This window comes from Homalodisca vitripennis, chromosome 4 (genome assembly GCF_021130785.1).
Source record: "Homalodisca vitripennis isolate AUS2020 chromosome 4, UT_GWSS_2.1, whole genome shotgun sequence".
Taxonomy (NCBI): Eukaryota; Metazoa; Arthropoda; class Insecta; order Hemiptera; family Cicadellidae; genus Homalodisca; species Homalodisca vitripennis.
Window position 1 is genome coordinate 67,081,138 of NC_060210.1, and position 20,627 is coordinate 67,101,764.

General features: G+C 32.1%; 1 protein-coding gene across 4 annotated transcripts; it reads left to right on the top strand.

Moving 5' to 3' along the window:
* The first annotated feature begins 12,519 nt into the window (after positions 1-12,519).
* Positions 12,520-15,018, top strand: LOC124359440. 4 transcript variants are annotated; one of them, XR_006922148.1, is made up of 4 exons: positions 12,542-12,698; positions 13,373-13,555; positions 14,708-14,918; positions 14,958-15,018. XR_006922148.1 is itself a non-coding variant. In XM_046812184.1 (3 exons), coding segments are annotated over exons 1-3 (303 nt in total). In that variant the 5' UTR covers positions 12,520-12,583; the 3' UTR covers positions 14,827-15,018. The 4 variants fall into 4 exon arrangements, 3 of the variants coding, with proteins under 3 accessions (XP_046668140.1, XP_046668139.1, XP_046668138.1); XM_046812184.1 differs by having other exon boundaries at positions 12,520-12,584; positions 14,708-15,018; XM_046812183.1 differs by having other exon boundaries at positions 12,541-12,698; positions 13,388-13,555; positions 14,708-15,018.
* Positions 15,019-20,627: the final 5,609 nt, after the last annotated feature.

The following is a 20,627-nucleotide window of genomic DNA, read 5'->3' on the forward strand; positions in this document are numbered from 1 at the left end:
AAAGTTTGTTCTAAGGGAGGTGAGACGGTTGCCAAAGTATTGTTGGAGGAAAGCAATGTTTCTACAGTTCTACAGTTCAAAAATTGTCCAGTTTGTATCCTGTAGGAAAAACCACAAATTTTTTTGAACATTCTTCTCATTGACGTATTGCTAATATTCAGTTTAAGAGAAGTTCGCATTAGGCTTCTTTTCGGTGACTGTAACACTTGCTGCAACGCTCTTCCGTGGTTTTCATTTGTACAGACAGTAGTTGGGCGACCTGAAAAGCCCTTTCGCTGTGTAAAAACACTACCTGTGCTTCGAAATTTTTCAAGAACACTAAGAATCACAGCATTACTGCGCGGGTTTTTGTGGAAATGTTCCTGAAAACGTAATGCAGTTTATGACAAGCTTGGCCCACCCGCACGTCCCATTCCGTATGAGCAAAAAAAATGCTCTACGATAAAAACTTTCTCTGCCGTAGGTAGCACCATGTTAGCAAAAACTAACCTCAAATAAGAAAGAAGTAATGAACACGAAACCGTCCACAATTGAACCAGCTGATCGAGAGGGCAACTACAGCTGACACAGTTTCAGTACTGTTTATTATGGCTAATACTGTATTTCATAATACTCCTTCCTCGTATATATTGCATAGATCTGAAAATTAGTTATCCTATGAGTTTGCCAGTCAATAATTTACTATACTATATGGATATCAATATCAAACTGTGTATCACATCCCATAGCTAACACAGACCATGCATGACCAGTATATACAGTACAAACATCTGAGCCAAGCTGTGCTATTAGAGCTCTGGAGTGCGATGTAATTTGTAAACCGTGAATGTTTGTTCCTCATGGATGAGTGATTAATTATTTACTAATTATGGCAATAACATTACATGCACCCCAAGTAAACATTGTTCAATACATTAAACATTGTCCGTCAGGAATACAAAATATTTTAATCAAATACGTTATGCAACTCAAAATTAATTCGACTACACTAAAACAACAACCTCAAAAACAAAGTAATGTTCATCCAATTGCACTCCTGTATGATAACTTATTTTAGTTTTCAATACTTCTCAATACATATGTAGATTAAGGCACTGTCAACTTTTCTAATTAAAATTGAAACGGCTTTGCTCATTATAAATATAAATTTAATTTTAATAATATATTTTACTATATTACCTTAATTACTTACCTTTATTATTTCATTTCATTCGATTTATTTTGTCTGTACAATACAAGCTTTTAATATATTTTCAACTAATTTCACCGAGATTTAAAGATTTTGAACACTTTCGACATAGTTTAGAACTGGATGACAATGCAATAATCTATCTATATAAATAAAAATGAATTTCCGTTCGTTAGTCTCGCTAAAACTCGAGAACGGCTGAACCGATTTGGCTAATTTTGGTCTTGAAATGTTCGTGGAAGTCCAGGGAAGGTTTAAACGATGAGAAAATATAACAAAATTGTAAGGAAAATACTAAAAACGACAATTTGATTTTCCCATACAAACTGTTCTTACCTGTCAAACGTTCATGTTTAACTTAATTTAATTTAACAGCTGTAACAAATACAAATGACGAAGTGTCTCAGTATCATACTTTACTTACTACTGCATGCAATTTTGGGTAAACAAGCTGTCGCCATTATAGGTTAACATTATTAGTGCAAGAAAACATTAATATTAGATACTGCTTACAATGTACAATGCCAAAAAGAAAACAACCTAACATAGGTCGTCGAAGTAGATCGAATGTGTACGGCGAGCTACCTCACGCGCTAATCGCACTGATGACTAGCAAGAGACTGATAATGATAACAGTCATATTGGTATGGCACATTTGCGTTCTACAGTAAATCAGAATGAAGTGGATAGACAAAGAATGTAACGAGTTCGGGCACATCGATCACAACAGCAGCGAGCCCGGGAAAAGGAAATTGACCGATTCCGCAAACGCAATGCTCCTGTGAACCTGGAAGGAGCAGCATTCTCCTACGATCCAGAAATCGATTATAGTGCAGACAAATCAAATTAAACATATATTGATCAGCCTTTATGGTAAGAAACATATTTTCTTAAATTTCTCGGCACTTGAATCTTTAAACAATATAACTTTCGAATGATGAGGGTTAAAATTAAATGTTAAACTCCACCTCTATATCAAAATTATTTATAAACCCGGCTAGCTAATGATGTCTTCACTTTGCTTGCTAGGCCGTTACAGCGTGGCGGGAGGCCTCGGTGACTCGGACAAGTTTGGCACAGCCAGAATATTGCCGATGTTCTGCTCCTGATTTTCTTCTATCTCATCCAAATATTTTAATTCTTCACCAGTTAAATTAAGTTCTGAAAATGTTACTCCTTTAGATGATGATAGCATTGTTGAGACGAACTTCGGTTTTGATAACAATTGTTGTTTCACTTGATTTTTTTTGTTCCTTGGCCCTGTTAATTCTTATTATGCGGCTCAAATTGTGACCGCACTTGATACAAAAGTTGAAAGTATCAGCGGTTATTGTCAAACATTCGTCGCATCTTAACAATTGTTTAGTGCAACTGGGACAGGTAGTTGTTTTATTCTGCCGTTCTATCCACTTTTTGCAAAAGGGACAATGCAATGTAAAAGTTCTTCTTCTATAAAAACGAATCAATCAATCAATTTAAAAGAAAGTGACTATCACGTTACAAACGATTCAGCCAATTATAAAAACAAAGCGATATGACACTTGATCTGACAGAAATTTAAAACACTTTTGTAAAGACACCTTTATGTTTTTTATTATTAATTATTGTGGCATTGTTCAACAGCTGCGATATAGAAGGCGCTGTATTCATAGAATTTTGAACAGTTCTAAGATGCCACAACATGGCCTATACTATGATGATGATGATGCCTTTATAACGTTATCGGTTTCTGCAATACATAATTAGGGTTTAAATTAATATGGTTTATGTTAAGAGGTAAGTGAAACTAAGTTCACCGGGTCAGCTAGTAGACAATAATAATAATAGTATAATAACATGTACTTCTAAGTAATAAAAAAAATAAATTTCGGTTGCAGCGAAATGTAGAATAAAGAATTCATTAAAGATACAAAATATACTCTGAAAGTTAATCATGTGGATTTTTAAATAAGTTACCAACACATGTTATAAAGTAACTTTGTTCGATTGGTTAGTTTTTATCAAACGCGTTCTTCTTAAACTGCGATTTCGTTTTCAAACATGCTAAACAGCATACATTTTTGAACGTTGTTTTAAATTAACTAAAAATAGCAGTTTAATATCTCTTAACTCATATAGACTCGTAATACTAATCATATTGCACTACATAATTTTAAGAGGAAATGTTTATAAATAAGTATAACATTTTTGTAAAGTTCTAAGCTTAAAAAGTTAAGTTTATGTTTCATGATTGTTCGTGCATCACTGAAACAGTTCCTAGAAGTATTTCTATACTTAGTAATATTGCACATTTTCGGCATAATTTCAACGGAATTGTGAATCTAAATAAATTGATAAACAACTATTACCTTTTTAGCCCACTGTAAAATAGGTTTTAAATGTCTGTTATTCACTTCACTATCTAGTATTTTTTCAGAGGAGTTTATTAAAACGAATGAAGAAAGACAATAGATTTCACTTATTTATTGTCTGCACATTTACTACAGTCAGGGTAATATACTACTGTATAATGTACATCTACTAACAGGCCCATCGGCGTTAACTGTGAATTGTTACACAACTCTGTCGTTTCTTCTCTGTAATGGAAAATTACCTAAAAATACCCCCTTCTTTCTTATTCGTACGTTCCTTGGTTAATTAATCACATTATAATATTTCATAAAAAAATAATTAGGCAGATTTGTTGATAGGTTTAAATATAATGTACAGGTTTTTAACTATATCATTAATAACAGTATTTTCCATATCTTGACATTTACCATCTGAGTATATTATTTTAAACATTTAATAAAGAGGTTAAACACAAAATTACAATTTTGAGTAAAATGGCATTCACCCAAGAAAGTTAATTTCAAAAATGTTATTAATGATTGATTAAAGTATCGAAATACTTAATAATACAATATGAACCCTTACATAACCATCATTAATACTTATATAAGTTAATATTTGAATCGTAAAATCGTTTATTAATATAATATTTTATAAAAAAAACTACAATGAAAGAGACTGTTCTATACTATTTACACAAAACCGGTATCATAACTTACAAATCGGCAATGTAATCGTCTTGGATTTATAATATTTATTGCAAGATCATATATAGCAATAATATTTTCTAAAATTAAACAACACAACTTTTTACAGCGGCCACAATATTGGGTGTATTTTGATCTTAGTGCATAAAATAAGTTTTAAAATTAACTTTATATTAAAATCTTCCAGGCATTATTTCACCTGATACTCAACCTGATATGACCTTTGGTCTATAATTTAATACTATACCACCTCAGAAGAATTTCTCATTGCTCCAAACTAACTCTAAGATTCACTACTCTTTACGACGCTACAGTTTTCACACATTCTTCGATAGATGCTGATTTCACTTTCTATGAAAACTAGTTTAGAATACCTTTGTTTATTTCCATCGAGATTCAAGAAGCCATAGTTTTCTAACTTCCTGTATATGATCACTTCTGGCCACTAAGGACTATTGGGCTCTGATATCTCTCGGGCTCTGAAACCCCCGTTCAGTGGAACGATTCGGCCTGAGTAAGAGACCAACTTTTAAAGTATCCAGATTTTTTAAGTTATAATTTTCTAGAAATGTCTGGCCTTTGACACCACCAACTTTTGGAAGGTCATACATTCGAAAAACTTACAGACTGTTTCTAGAGGTGATCCAAGAATTGTCTTCATAAAAAGTTGTACTGACGAGCAAATTGTGGAAATTTGATCCAAAAAAGCCATCTCACATTATTTTAGAATAAAATAGCAAACAGAAATAACTTTTTTTAGAGTGAAAATAGGTGTTCAGACAAGTCTTATAGACACCAAATTTTTCACACAAAATTAAAAAAAATTAAAACATTTTTGAAAATTCCAGCTATCAACAACGTTTTAAACTATACGGTTTAACTTGTAGATTTTGCTACTCAAATGCTTACTTACTTAGCATTGAATTAACAAGTATTTTCTCTGGGAATTCAAAGTAGAAATCTAACAAAACACAAGCTGATTTCTGAAATGAAAATAGTATTCGAGACATCAATTATAAACTATGTTATTTTCAGGAACCACTCGAAATTGTGGATTCTCTACAATACTCTACTATTAGGTCATGAGTTCAAAGGGTCCAGTATGAAGCGTAAGAATCACCCATAGACCATATCACTGACTGTACTTATGGGACACATTAATCACGAAATCTAAAGCTCTGGAACCCAGTGTCAAGGAATGTTGCTTCACTGATGCAAACTAAAACTGCTCAGTTATACGTTTTAGACCACCATTCTTCTGTTTTTTAAAATAACGTCAATATAAATTATGAATTATCAGAAGCTAATGAACTATATTTCACGAAGTTTTGCAAAAACATTTATGTAATCTCTTAGTTGCGTTTTATACAAATTTTTCTCCCAGAAATTTAAGACTCAGTGAAAGTGAAATTTTCATATCTCATACAAAACCTCTGTAAGATGGTGTTATTTTCAATTACATCAATACTCTCTTTCGTAACAACCACCAGCTTTTAAAGCTATAAACTAACAAAATTTCAGGAAATGTTGATTAAAGTGTGAAAACTATGCACATTTATTTATGATTTATGCCTTTAATACTAGACTTTTAAATAAAAAGATTCGTAGTAATTGAAAATATAAGAAAGTAGAAAATGTACATTTATAACTGTACACTGTTAAGATTAATGTAGATCTTGCTGTCTATATTATACCAAAATAAATAGTTATTTTAATATGTTTTAAATAATATATTATATGGATGTATGTCATTTCTTTGTTTGCGATTAATGTAAAGAGAATAAAAATAAACAACCCGAAACAGTTGCCATATTAAAGTGAGTCTATTGGGACGAAAGGGCTCATGTTTCAGGGAGTATTGGATCCGTGATGGCTATAGAGGGCTGTGGCTTAGGGTGACTAAGCCATATGGAGGTACTGACTGTCCATTGATACGTCATCAGCTATAGGGGTCCAATACACGGTCCCTAATACTTCCATTCTCGGTCGGGAAACTTTGCAAGCCAGTGTTGAAAATATATGTGTCTGCAAACTGGATTTATTTCCAAAAATATTAACTGAGGCATTAATTGATGCGCAATACGAGAAAGAAAATGTTTCATACTGGTGTCTATAATAAACATAATTATTGTATACAATATTCACAATGCTCTTTTTCACGTAAAATATATTAATTTAGGCGTTGATTTAATATTAAACGAGACATGTCTTAGAGAAATCTCTTGAAATCCAGGATTGATGTATATCAACTCTGTTGTCTCTAAATTCCCATTATTCCTATTATTAATCCAGCTCAACTTAATATTCACAATGATGTATGGTAACATCCTTTTGTTATTCTTGTTATTTTAATAATACAACTTTAATCACCCCCGCATTAGATTTATTTCCATAATCGTTGAGATAACTGTTATCTTCACTAACTTCTTTAATATAAAACTTTTTCCTTGAGACACATAGGCTATTTTTAAATGTATCACTCCGACTACATGTTTATACGTTAAACCGAATTGAAGAATTTATCATAATAATATATATTTTCTATTATTCCTGGATTTTATTTAAATTAATTATCTTCATTATTAATGAGTTAGTCAATGTTTTACAAACACATATTATTTTCTCTGTAAAATTTAATTGCATGAACTTTAACTATTTAAATTTAAATTATTTATAAAGTAGTATTGATTATTGACCATATAAATATTTAATAAGCTTTAGACTATTGTAAATACTTCAAATGGAGATATTAAACTACAATAAAAACTATTATCGTTTATATAGACATAATAAATTATATAGCCAAACTGCAATATAATTTTTATATGGATATATGGAAAAAGATTTACATATAGCGACAGTAAAAATATAATATGAAAAGTAATTATTTCTTCGAGTGTGTAATACCGGGAGGGCAGAAACTTTTTTAATAACAATGTTCTAGAAACAACTATTATTTTTATATTCCTATGTTCCCTTGCTGTCTCTGAGTAGTCAAGCGCAATTTCCTATTGCCTTTGATATGTGGAAACAAGTTTCTAATCTTTTTTAATTCATATAGTACAACTTTAATCAGAGCTTGTCCTAAGACATATTTGTCTAAACAAATATCTTGAATTCTTAGGTTAATGTAGAAAAACACTGTTATGTCTACATTCACATTATTCTAGAAATTTGTCTTAATGATCCAGCACGATGTTATATTCACTATTATGTATGGAACCATTTGCTGGCTATTCTTATTATTTTAACAATTCAACTTTAATTAGGACTTTTCTTAGAGAATCTTCACTTATTACACCTTTTAGGTGTACCCACACTGGGTACAGCAAAAACCGATGTGTAACTTAAATCTGGGCAACCTTATGGACTTTCAGGAGCGGCACATCACTAACCGCAAATGTAGAGATTTTGGGCTGCAAGTAATTTGATAGGTCTAGTATACTGCAGGAGATGACTGTTGGAAGTGGGTGGATTAGTTCCTAAGAGTCAGAGGTTCTTGCTAGCCTAGACCTAATGGTGTACCACCTCCTGTCTACTTTTATTGGAGAGGCTGGTTCAGAGCGTGGCTTCCCCTTCTTCCGAGGGGACATGACTTGAGATTAGTGCCATAAACTCTTCCTCATGCATCTCGACAAGAGACGGCTCCTACCCCCAACCTTAACCATCCAGAATATCCTGTCACTCCGGCAGTAGCGCAAAGGTCCTTATAGGACTAGGTGCAATTTTCTAAACTTCTTATCCTAAGAGAACAAAATATAGAAACATTCCTTGGCTAATCTTACTACTTTAACAGTACAAAGTTTATCGGGGCTTGCCTTAGGAGAATCTCCTGAAATCCAAGCCTAATGCATAACAATGTGTTATCGCAACATTCTCATTATCCCAGTAATGCGTCTGGATAATCCAGCATAATCTTATAGTCACGATGAAGCATAGAAGCATTCGCTAGCTAGTCTTACTATTTAACAGTACACACCCTTACTCACCGACTTCATTAGATTGATTTCTTAAATTCCAGATTCCGTTTGAGACACTTGTAATGTCATGGCTAAATGTTCTGTAGACTATGTAAAATTTAACACACTGTGATATTTACGAAGATGTGTTGGAAACGTTCACTCGCCGGGTTTACTACTTTCTCTGGTGCAACTTTTATCACCACTCGCCTTGGAATGATCTCCTGGGAACATAGATTTAATCAACATAATGCAATTGATTTCTTCGATGAATACCCTATATGACTAGAATTTACTCTACAATACAACACAAAGAATGTTTTACATCTTCGTAGTAAAACTGTTTTTTTTATTATTATTATTATTTTCATTACACAACAATAAGAATACTACATTAACAATGGGTTTTAATAAATATTAACGAGTAATCCAATACATATTTATGATCGAAGGATTTATAGAAATAAATCTCTCACCGTTCTTGATTATATCTACATTAAAAGTTTAAATACAGCTTAACTTAAATTTGTTTTCTGACAACCCTTTTAGATATAAGATAAGTGTTATCCCCCACTGTTGTTCGTCGTTTTATGTCTCCGAGTAATCTAGTGCGATGTAATAATCGTAGTTATAAAAGAAACAATTTCCTCGTTAAAAGTGATGTTCACTACAATTCACGGAGTGATGTTTTCTAAGTAAATTTTGTGTTTTCAGAGTAATTACTTTGAGTACTTCTCAGAATAAATAATATTACACTGTTGGTGTTATTTTTAGAGATAATAGTTGAGTTACAAATTCCATTGTTCGATAGGCTTCTTTAAGTAATTCAACTTGATATATTACTTTATAATTACTTACTGAACATGGCCTGGAAGGCTTTAATATTTTTTGCGCTAAAACTTTAACACTTGGTATTTATCTCATTTAGTTCAATTTTTTACTAAGGAAACTGCTAAAGTCCCTAATGCCAAAAGCCGTATACGACGTATTATTAAGTTAATGACGGAACTTAACGGAAATCTTTACTAAACTACTGTGTTTACTCTATTAATTATTGAACCAATAATCAATAGAGTTTTTCTTAGATTAAGAGGGACACATTTATCAATTTTCAAGTCTATGTGACCCCTCTCTCAATAGTTATCTCACAAATGAACAGACAGACAATAACACAATTTTAAGAAGGTTATAAAAATGTGCGGCTGAATTATCTATATCTACATTTTTATTTACAATTCACAATTTTAAATTGAAATTATTCTTACATTGGCCTTAATGTGAAATTTTATTTTCGTAATCATATTTTCGTTGAATTAATCTTTCAAGATCCAATTTTTAAGTAAACCGTTTCTCATCTATTAAGGTTTTTATATGTTACTGAAAAAATCAATTTTCAATATAATATTTACTGTAATGTAATAAATAAAACTAATATTTTCTAGCGTAATATAATACAATCTAAAAGAAATTTCTGAAACTCAACCAATGTGATGTACGTACACCGTTATGTTTGCGTTTCAAACGGTCCACGCTGCATCTAATTTACGTTTACGTTTTTGGCCGGCCAGTGCAGTGGGTCCTGGACTTTCAAAATGTACTGACGTGTCTCTCTTTCGCCTGGGAGCGATCTCTTTCATCAAGTTGTGGGGGATTCGGAAACTCCCCTTTCTGCCCTTGGATGCTGTAAAACTCGTTAGATTTGTGGCGAAATTTATTTTGGTCGCTTCAATTGATTCTTTTTGTAACACGTGTCCCCCCCCCCTATGCAAGTAACTTTTTTGAAGTGTCAGTGGTGTCGTAAACTGCCCATCCACCCCCAGACACCGAATCGACCCCATGGGAGCTCCAACTGAGGATGTGACGTCAGTTGTGCCGTGTATGTGATAAAGGAGGATAATCACGGTGAGTTGGCATCAATCCTAACACACCTCTATCCTTAGTTCATTTGTCTCTGTTTAATGTTTCAATTTTGATTTTGATCCGAAACCGGTTTTATTGTTTTTAATGTAACCTCAGTTTCTCTATTTCGTTCATTTCCCGGATGTTATTTAGTTACCTGCGAGTCCGGATGTAACATTTATTTTATTCTTAATCTCTAAATTTTGATCACTCGTAAATGGAGACGGCCGCACTGGCCATGTAGGACACACGTCTCTTTCGAAACAGGGAGCCCAGCAAAACGAAAACATTTATTTGGCATCACTCATTTAGAATTCTTAAAATTATTACGATGAAAATCTATCATAATTGACTCTCAGTTAACCGAACAGCGCATGACGCTCACTATGGTCAGACCGCATATTGTTCACATAACCTTCACTTTTTTCTTCATTTTAATACCTTTTCCATCTTTAACCTGTGTGCTTAAACTATCTATATCTGACTCTTGATTTATCTCCCAATATCTTAATTTTACACTAAAAATATTAGCTCTAAACTCTATAATGGTCTTAGATATAAGCGAGAAATACATCACTATCGATAATTAATTAAGGAAATCAATTGATTCGCTAACCCGCGTGTTTAATATAGTGAAACGTATAAGCTGTCATAATCTTCAACGTCCTTATTATATATCAGAATACTGTTTGCTCATCATTCATATTGTTTTTTAGATGATTCTGAGTAAATATATGTAATATTTACGATGATTTAACCTAAGTTATCTGTTGCGTACAGTACAATATTTTACTCGTTTCTCGTTTCATAGTGATATATTCGCTTTATGTGCGATTTACGATTACCTACAAACTATTCATACTCTGCTCTATGTTAACAGAACAACATTATTCTTCTCTTGTGTTAAATGCATCTATGAAGCTACAATTTTTCATTTAAATATTAGGCTTTCTCAACAAAAATTGTTTGAAATGAAATGAAATGAAAAATGACTTTATTAGAGGCGAAGTTAGGACTATAAAGTTCCTCTCTACCACTTAACCTCAATAACAAAAAACAGGTGTTGATGTAGCTGAAAAGCCAATTTAATTTAATAGATTTAATTTACTGACAACGTGCATGTTTCCTTCATCATAACTTCTGAAAAATGTGGTTCTCCAATCTTACTAGTAAAGTTAATCTTTACTAATCTTATTTTTATTTTATAAAACACCATTTTTACGTAGTAATAAATTTTCCACTAACATTTTTCAGTAAATATGTTTTTTTAACAGTTCATAACTCAAGGTAAATGGAAATGAGCATCAATTTACTCAGCGGACTTCTTCGAGTTATCCAGCATTACATCATTAACACTGACGTACGACAAATATTGCCATAAACTTTTACCATCCCTCGCTTTACTTTTAACTTTCAAAATTCTTAAAGATATAAGTAAACTCTTAGATCTCATGTACTATCGGTTAGAGGACAAATATAAAGGATTTCGGTCATTTACCAACGTTACATGTAACAATATATAACACTAAGTTTTGGGGATTGAAATCTACCCTTAGTCAGATTCATTTAATTTAAAAATTTGAAAGGAAAAATTTAAAAAGTTTCTTTTACATTGTAGTTTTAAGTGCTTTTTGTGTATTACATTTCTTACACTTAACGAAGAGGGTAGATTTGAATCCTCGAAACGTAGTAATAACACTTTGTAACATAATAACGATGGCAAATGTCTGAAAACACATTATTATTTCAAACCTGCATGATAATATGTACCAAACCTGCGTCAATAACAAACTTTAAGTAAAGAATATAAAATTGATTTAAATCTTTAAGGCAACAATTTTTTCCTTAGGGTTCCATACTTAAATTCTGAAGTCATTGCTCAGCTATCTTCTCATGTTAATATTCAACCCTATTTTATGAATACAAATCCAAATAATCCATTCAAATAGTTTTGGTTTGATGGATTGTAAAAAGCTTATATTTTTGGAAAATCTTTTTGCTTAATATGATTTGTAAAATACTATTAGTTTAAACGTGTGCTTTTTATTACTTTTATATGTAATCGAAATAGTTTATATATATATATATATATATATATATATATATATATATATATATATATATATATATATATATATATATATATATATATATATATATATATATATATGTATGTAGTATGTGGTTCAATATTTACTCAAAACTCTATCACAGGTTTTAGTTTACTGTTTGCTCTAAAGGTATACAACTTCGCTCCGAAGTATTTCTTTGATAAATTCATATGATCTCATATCAAGATAAAGGGTACCGCTCTTATTTTTCCTTATATTTTAAATCTATGCGTTATTGTTTATTAATATATCAAGTAATACAAACTTAAATTTGAGGCTAGTTGATATGATGTAATTATGTTTCGTAATTTGTAATCTGACCTATTTATCGATATATAGTAGTGGTGGTAGTGGAGTGGTGGGGAGGGAACCGTGCAGTCCGTCTCGAGTAAGTCGTAGTGTGAGGTTTAGTGTCGTATAGTAATCAGCATAAGAATAAATGGAATCATGTTTGATCACACAACACAACGTATGATTCTTAGATGGACATTTTTAATGTTGGGTAACGTAAGTTTGATTTTTCTCTTTTTCTTGTATTACTTTAATGTTAGTTCTCCAGCATTAAAAGTACGATGGTCGGTATACTTTGATTCATAATTATTTCTCTAACACAGTGCATACTACTGTATGATGCAAATAAAAAGTTTAATGTTTTACTCTTCAGTACTGATTACTTTTTTCTTTGTGAAACAAAGAGTGGTTTGAATAAGTGTTTTGTGCATAGACTACTGCAAATCAAAAAATATTTAAAAAGTAAAAAGTTGAATCTAGATAATAAAATACATATTCTATGCTAAATAAATATTCTTATATAACTTCTGGAGTTTAAACCTGGCTTCTATGACAAATTGTTAGGATGTGGATCTTTTGTAATGTTACTAAGCAATTCTCTTACTTAAGGATAGTTTCATACATTATAATTCAAAATAAATTTTAAAATTACGGTTTCTGGCACTGTTTGCCTAATTATTTTTAACTCTTAGCAAAGAATTCTATTAAAGGTCTTTATATTGAGCTTGTAAATATTATCTGATTTTTTAAGTTTAAAATAAAAGCTCAAGTTGCAAATAGTCTGAGAAATATATTTGTAACTTTCAAGGTTAAGCAGAGGATATTTTGAATACTGATATCTGAATACTTGTCAGAGGTCTTATGCCTAAGCTTGCTTGTGAGTAGTGTGTGTTGCCACAGGCGGACTGCTCGGATGTAACGCGCTCAACTGGTGCTACTACCTCCACCCCTGCTTCTCGGCCTTCCAGCCCACCACGGCGTTCTGCGGCATAGACAGTGCCCGGGGGGAGGGCCGCATCTTCCGCAACTATTGCGAGTTCAAGCGGCACAACACGTGCTACCAGACTAGTAAGTATGGTGGTTCAAGCGACACAACACGTGCTACCAGAATAGCTAGACCAGAATAAGGAGGATATAAGACTGATATTAGGAATGTTGACAGGACATGGCCCTCTGAGGAAGCACCTTATGAAGGTAGGCCTTAGTCCGAGTAACGAATGTAGACTGTGTGGAGAGGAGGAAGAGTCAGCGGAGCACATTTGGTTAGATTGTCCTGCCATCATAGAGACTTGGAAAAGATACCTGGGAGCATATCCCCTCAGCCCCAAGGACCCCCAAGTATTATACAATAATTGTCTAGCTATAATAAGTATCTGTAATTAACTCCTTCATTGAGTGAGACCGTGCTACCATACTAGTAGGTATGTTGGTTCAAGCGACACAACACGTGCTACCATACTAGTAAGTATGGTGGTTCAAGCGACACAACACGTGCTACCAGACTAGTAGGTATGTTGGTTCAAGCGACACAACACGTGCTACCAGACTAGTAGGTATGTTGGTTCAAGCGACACAACACGTGCTACCAGACTAGTAAGTATGGTGGTTCAAGCGACACAACACGTGCTACCAGACTAGTAGGTATGGTTGGTTCAAGCGACACAACACGTGCTACCAGACTAGTAGGTATGTTGGTTCAAGCGACACAACACGTGCTACCATACTAGTAAGTATGGTGGTTCAAGCGACACAACACATGCTACCATACTAGTAAGTATGGTGGTTCAAGCGACACAACACGTGCTACCATACTAGTAAGTATGGTGGTTCAAGCGACACAACACGTGCTACCAGACTAGTAAGTATGTTGGTTCAAGCGACACAACACGTGCTACCAGACTAGTAGGTATGTTGGTTCAAGCGACACAACACGTGCTACCATACTAGTAAGTATGTTGGTTCAAGCGACACAACACGTGCTAATTCAAAATGTGATGTCACAGAGGGAGAACAGTATATTTATGGTTCCATAGTTAGTTAAGTAGACTGCGTAGTGTGGCATAGAGAGTTAGTTATCAGTAGAGTTATATTAGTAGTAGATACATATCTATCATTAGACATTATTAAGTTAAAAAAACCTGCACTTCATTAATTATTGTTATTGAGGCATTCCTGGTGTATTATGATGTTTGCAACGTTAACATACAGTTTACTTAACAGACTACATTCCGACGTTCCGCAAGGCATGCTTCGTCCGGTACCCGTACACAAGGGACGACTACGCGTTTATGGTGAAGCCTCGCTTTGATATGGGCGCTGTTAACAAGAATAAAGGTTGATCCATGATACAACCGTACCGGAAGAGGAACGAGGATTCTTCAAATTGAGTGAACAGCCTGAGTGTCCAGGGAGTGGTATAGTGTTTAGAAGAGTGTCTCATTTCCTATGTCAATATTTATACAAATTTAAAGAAAAAATTAAATTAAAAATGTAAATACTCACTTAAGACCTGAATATATTACTTAATATTCGTTTTCTTTTATCCGTTTGTAGTTTCATAGCTTAAATTTAAAATATCACGTTATAAAGTTATTGATTTAGATTGAGAATATTTTATTTAACAGATGTATTAAACATGTTACAGCTTAACAAAATGTATTATAGCTAGATGATTGTAGTGCAATAGTTTAAATACGTACATAAGCTAAAAAGCTATGTTACAGTAGTATTATACAATAATTGTCTAGCTATAATGAGTACCTGTAATTAACTCCTTCATTGAGTGAGACCGAATACTCTAATGCTATCTCTGCACAATGATTAAAGCAGTAAATGGTCAAAGTAATACCTTGTTTTTAAACATTAAATTAATAGTAAAGTTGCATGTGTTTAACCCTTGTGGTAAAGCAGATTTTATTTTATTAATTAATGTCTTGGTTGAAGCTAATTTTAGTTTGGGGATAAAGCCTACATTTTATGGTCGTCAAGTTTCGTAGCAGACACATTTTATGGCCGTCTCTTCATACTCAACCAAGAACCTTTGTCCTGTTGAACTGTAGTATTTTTATAAGGATAATTGTTTGAGGTACTTTTCTGTGCTCAGGGCTAGGGTACTATATAAATAGGGTACCTGAATGTTTTTCTTGTAACAAGCTATCTTTTATATGAATAGAAAATGTTTTCTTCTCTTTGGTTTTCATTATAATTTTTGTTTCTGAGTCATGATATTTTTAGTAAAACAGAGCCAGACAGGCAATAACTAAACGAAGGCAGTACAGGAACCATTTAGTAAATTTTAATATATTGAACTGTATAGAAAAGTATTACTACACATTTTTAACACCTTGTATATACCAATACAAATAAATATTGATTCAGAAGTGACTACGGGAAATCTAAGTCTTATTACATATTTGTATTATAATAATTCATTAAAACTAAAAAGATAACAACATTTATTTTCCCTTTTTTCTCAAAACTGTCAGTATTCAAAACATATTCTATAAACATTCTTATATCTTAATTTATTATATCTTACTTACAATTCAGTTATCGTTATACTATTTGCTTTTATATTTCTTAACTATCTACAAATAATTTTTGAATATTCTCATTAATGAATTCCTGTACATTCGGTGAAAACCATTATATTTCACAAGAAGTCACTTAAAATCGTATAGATATGAACTTATCAGTCATATCTTTCTCAGAGCTTCATTTTGTATTTTGTAAACAATAATGCATCGCTTTCTCTTGCACTTTCACGCAGTTGTCTTCCCAATACGTTTAATAATCCAATAGACGTTATTAAAAATGACTTATTACATATAAAAGTTCTATGAGTTAGAATTTGTAAGGTTATACTTGAAAAACGAGTATTCCTAACATGTACATTCATTATTCACCCTTGTATATCTTTCAAACAAATACATTGGCCGTTTATTTTTAAGTACTTTGACTGTCAACTTCAATAGATTAAATTCCATACATTCCTTAACTATCAATACTCCAAAATCTTTATAATACGGTGTTACATGTTGATCCCACCTTAAATTAGAGACATATCTTATTCACGCAATTTGCGCTTTCTGTAGCTTATCTGTTAAATCATTATTAATGTTACAATAAGCTATATTTGCGTAGTCAAAAAATGGGTAATACTAGCGTTGTTAATAGAAGCTTTTTTTGTGCAAACTGGGGAATGAAAACTCAATTTTCTAAATGTAAACAGACACTGGAATACTCTCCGAACAAATATATTTTATTTGTTTACGCCAAGGTAAATCGTTAGACATTCTTAAACCTTAGAATACAACTAAGCTTTCTAAACTGACACGCACATTGTTCATTATCAAAGAAGTCAAACTGTTAACGTCAATATGTGGTAATACCCTTGGGGATCCAAACAATATCGGCTGGCACTTTGATATATTACGTTGCAATCCATGATCTTTATACCATGTATGTAATGTATCTAAATCTGCATTCATAAGTTAACAGCATCATTTGAATATTAGGCCTACTATTCAAATATAATTGCATTTCATCTGCACACATCATATATTTCCAAAAAATAGAGCTACCAATCTTATTAACATATAAATAAAAAATCAAAGCGGACAGTGTGGATCCCTGTAGAACACCTACAGAGTTACTCTTTCCTGAATTACCTGATTCACCCATTACAAACTGTTTGCAATCCTTCAAACAGGTAACACAACACCATCAAATACCACATGTTTGATTTTATTGTATTAAACAGTATATAAACAGTTTTTAAAATAATTGCTTTATATTTTGTAATATTTAAATTTAATCCATGAAATCTGAACCAACCAGGAGATGAGTTTGGTCAAATCTGAATTTAAACTATGTAGAACATTATTTATATTATCAACATAAACGTTTATATATATATATATATATATATATATATATATATATATATATAAAAGCAGATCATCGGCATGTAAAATTAGAACATAAAAGAATAACATATTATATTAATATATAAAGGGGAAAAAACAATGGTAACAAGGTGGAGCACGCCCACTGAATTACTCCTCTAGTCTAAACAAAGCCCATCTCTGGTTTTGATCTGTTGCATTCTTCCACTTAAATACAAACTGAACCATGTTACTGTACTATCACTAAAACAATAAAAACTAAATATTGATAACATTAAATGACCTGCAATGATATTGATATTATACCCTAAATAGAGTATAACTACAATAATATCGATTAGCTCTGCAACGCTTAACCATTAGGTTTGTATGATAAGGTATAGAAGGTTGTTTAAAATCGTATGCTATGTTCATCTAGCATAAAGTTGTCCAATTAGTTAAATGTATTAATTATAAATGAGTTATAATTAGGAATTGCTTGAACATAGAAAAAGGATACACATTTTCTCTAGATTAATAGTTAGATTATTTGTAGTATTTACTTAAAAATAACATATTTTATTAACATATATTCTAAGATGAAAAATTGCTATATGTTAATGTGTACTGTTTTTGTATAACGGGGCCATACATAATATACGATTATCTCTTAAACTAGGAGATATAATAAATACATAGAAACAAATCAGTGATTAAAGTGTTAAAACAGTTATCTTAGTGACGATGTTATATCACAGAAAACACTTAGTCTCTCTCTTGAAGTTTTACAGGTTTAATTGAAAGTCAAAGGATTACGTGTTACAAACAAACTTTACTCAAAAGCTACTCACTCGTGTGCCTCGCAAAATGGAGATTGCAAACTTTAAACTTTGCTTATCTTTTTATACTTGGAATCCAAACAATCCACTTCTATGTATCTACATTCTCACTTAAATATATTTTCAATTTCCAAATGTTTTGCCGTTTAAAATCACGAGGAAGAAATTTAGTTTTGGACTACTAGTTTGTAAATAAATTTTAAACAAAACAACACGTTTACATTTTTTTCTGAATTAAAATATTATCTGTGTTAAGCTTTCATTTTAACGAAGAGTTTCTAAAACAACTATGTATGATAAGAATTGCTATAATTAGACAACTTAAATGATTATTTTATAAACTTTTAGGCATCCTCTAAATGATTTAGTTGGATAGTTTCATATAGCTATCACATAAACGAAAAAATATGGAGAAACACTTTTTAATGCCAAGACGACCACTTTATCGTTAATAGACTAGATTATATTTAAGATCAACAATCTCCCCCAACTGAAGTATACGGATAAAAATGTGGCCTCGTATATTTTCAATGGCTCTGGAGACCATCGTAGATCATTATATTTTAAATCGTCTTGTATGAGTAAAACTTATTACATTATTTAGTCAATCCATCCCTTAATTGCTCTTATATTTACACAGCAGTTTTTCATTAGGAAACTGAAATCTTGTCTGGGTAAAGTAAACAAGTATGTGTTGATGTAAATCATTATTGTAAGGTTATAAATATATTAAAATGTAACACCAGATATTTAAATCTATTCTCTTCTTCTATAGCATTTGAAACTCATCGGACAAAAAATGTATAAACCTTACTTTAAACTATAGCTCATGATTATTTCAAAGACTACGGTGAAATTCCAGTGAGTGTGTGTTATTTTTAAGTCCCTCAACTGATAGGTTTTACTAACGCTCAGTCAATTATTACTCTTTAGGATGTATTTTTCATACTATTCTTCTATTGTGGATCCGAAAAAACGAAACATGTCTCAAAGAATAGATCGGGGAATTACAAAATGCAATGTCATGGAATCTTAAAACCTTAAATACCGTAAATACTCTAAGGTTTTGTGGCCCAAGATTATACAGTCAATGTTACTACTTTAGTTTGTAACAGTGACAAGTGTCCAATGACGAAGAGATCCTGAAGCTCGAAATCTTTTGTTCTTCAGTTCGGTAACTTGATGCCCGAAGTTCTATAGATTTAAGAACTCAGAACTAAAGAGCTTAAAAGCATAAAAAGTAAGTAGAGGGTTGGAAAATTTAACACTATGGTGCTATTAATCTAATGGAAAAATACCAGATTTCTGCATAAGGAAAGGTCATTTGCCGAATGACTATCAAAATTCCTGAAACTCATAGCCATTACAAAGTCAACAGACTGATGCTTCTAAGGTCAGAGGATGCATCACAGGCAATTTAGGCAGATATATACCTGTATTATAGACAATATTAATGTAAAATAAACAAACTCATTACAATATTTTCACTATTTTTTAAACATCCTGAAAAGATATTAAAAGCCAAGTTACAACTCCAATAAATTAACTGTTAAAGTTCGTTCCAAATACGCCTGTAACTCCATGCAATATTACTTGATATGATATTGATCTTACCCCTTTAATGAGTAACTTGGCTTACCTCATGAGCCTTGCGTGGTAAATGATTGATATAAAAATCATTGAAATACTAAATGAGAAGGCGAAACAATGGCACATATATTGAAATGGTATAAATTCACAATTAATTGTTGTAATGTACTCCCCACGCAAATTCCGCGACATTTTGCATAGAGCAGAAGAAATTAATATTAATTAAAAGTTTATTTGATTAATGATAGATTTTATAATAGTAAAATATGATAGTAAGAAGTCATAAATTGATATTTGATAGCAAATAACCGCTATCCACGGAAAGCTATCACTGTAAAAGCTTAAGTGAAGATATTTACCCAGGAGCAGCTGATGCCTATCATACTTACGCCACCCTGTCATTTAGAGAGATTATATTTTAGCTTAATATTTCCCAAGCGCAATCTTATCTTATACTTTATACCGATATTATGAGCTCTAGCTTAAGTTCTAAGTGTTTCTCGGGTCAAAAGCTTAAGTGGAGACATTGACCTAGAAGCAGCTGATTGCCATAGTGCTTACACTAGTCTGTCGTTGAAGGAGATTATATTTCGCTTTAATATTTCCCAAGAGTGATTTTAATTTATACTTTAAGACGATGTTATGTTCTCCAGCCCGAATTCTATCTATTTCGCAGCAAAAGGCAAAATGACGATAGAACCAGCAAATCTTCATCAAACTATGCCATCTGATTTCAACTCATAGATCCATTTAACAAATTGGTATTAATTACATTTAGCCTATTATTCTTATGTAAATATAAAAATTACTATTTATGACAATTTT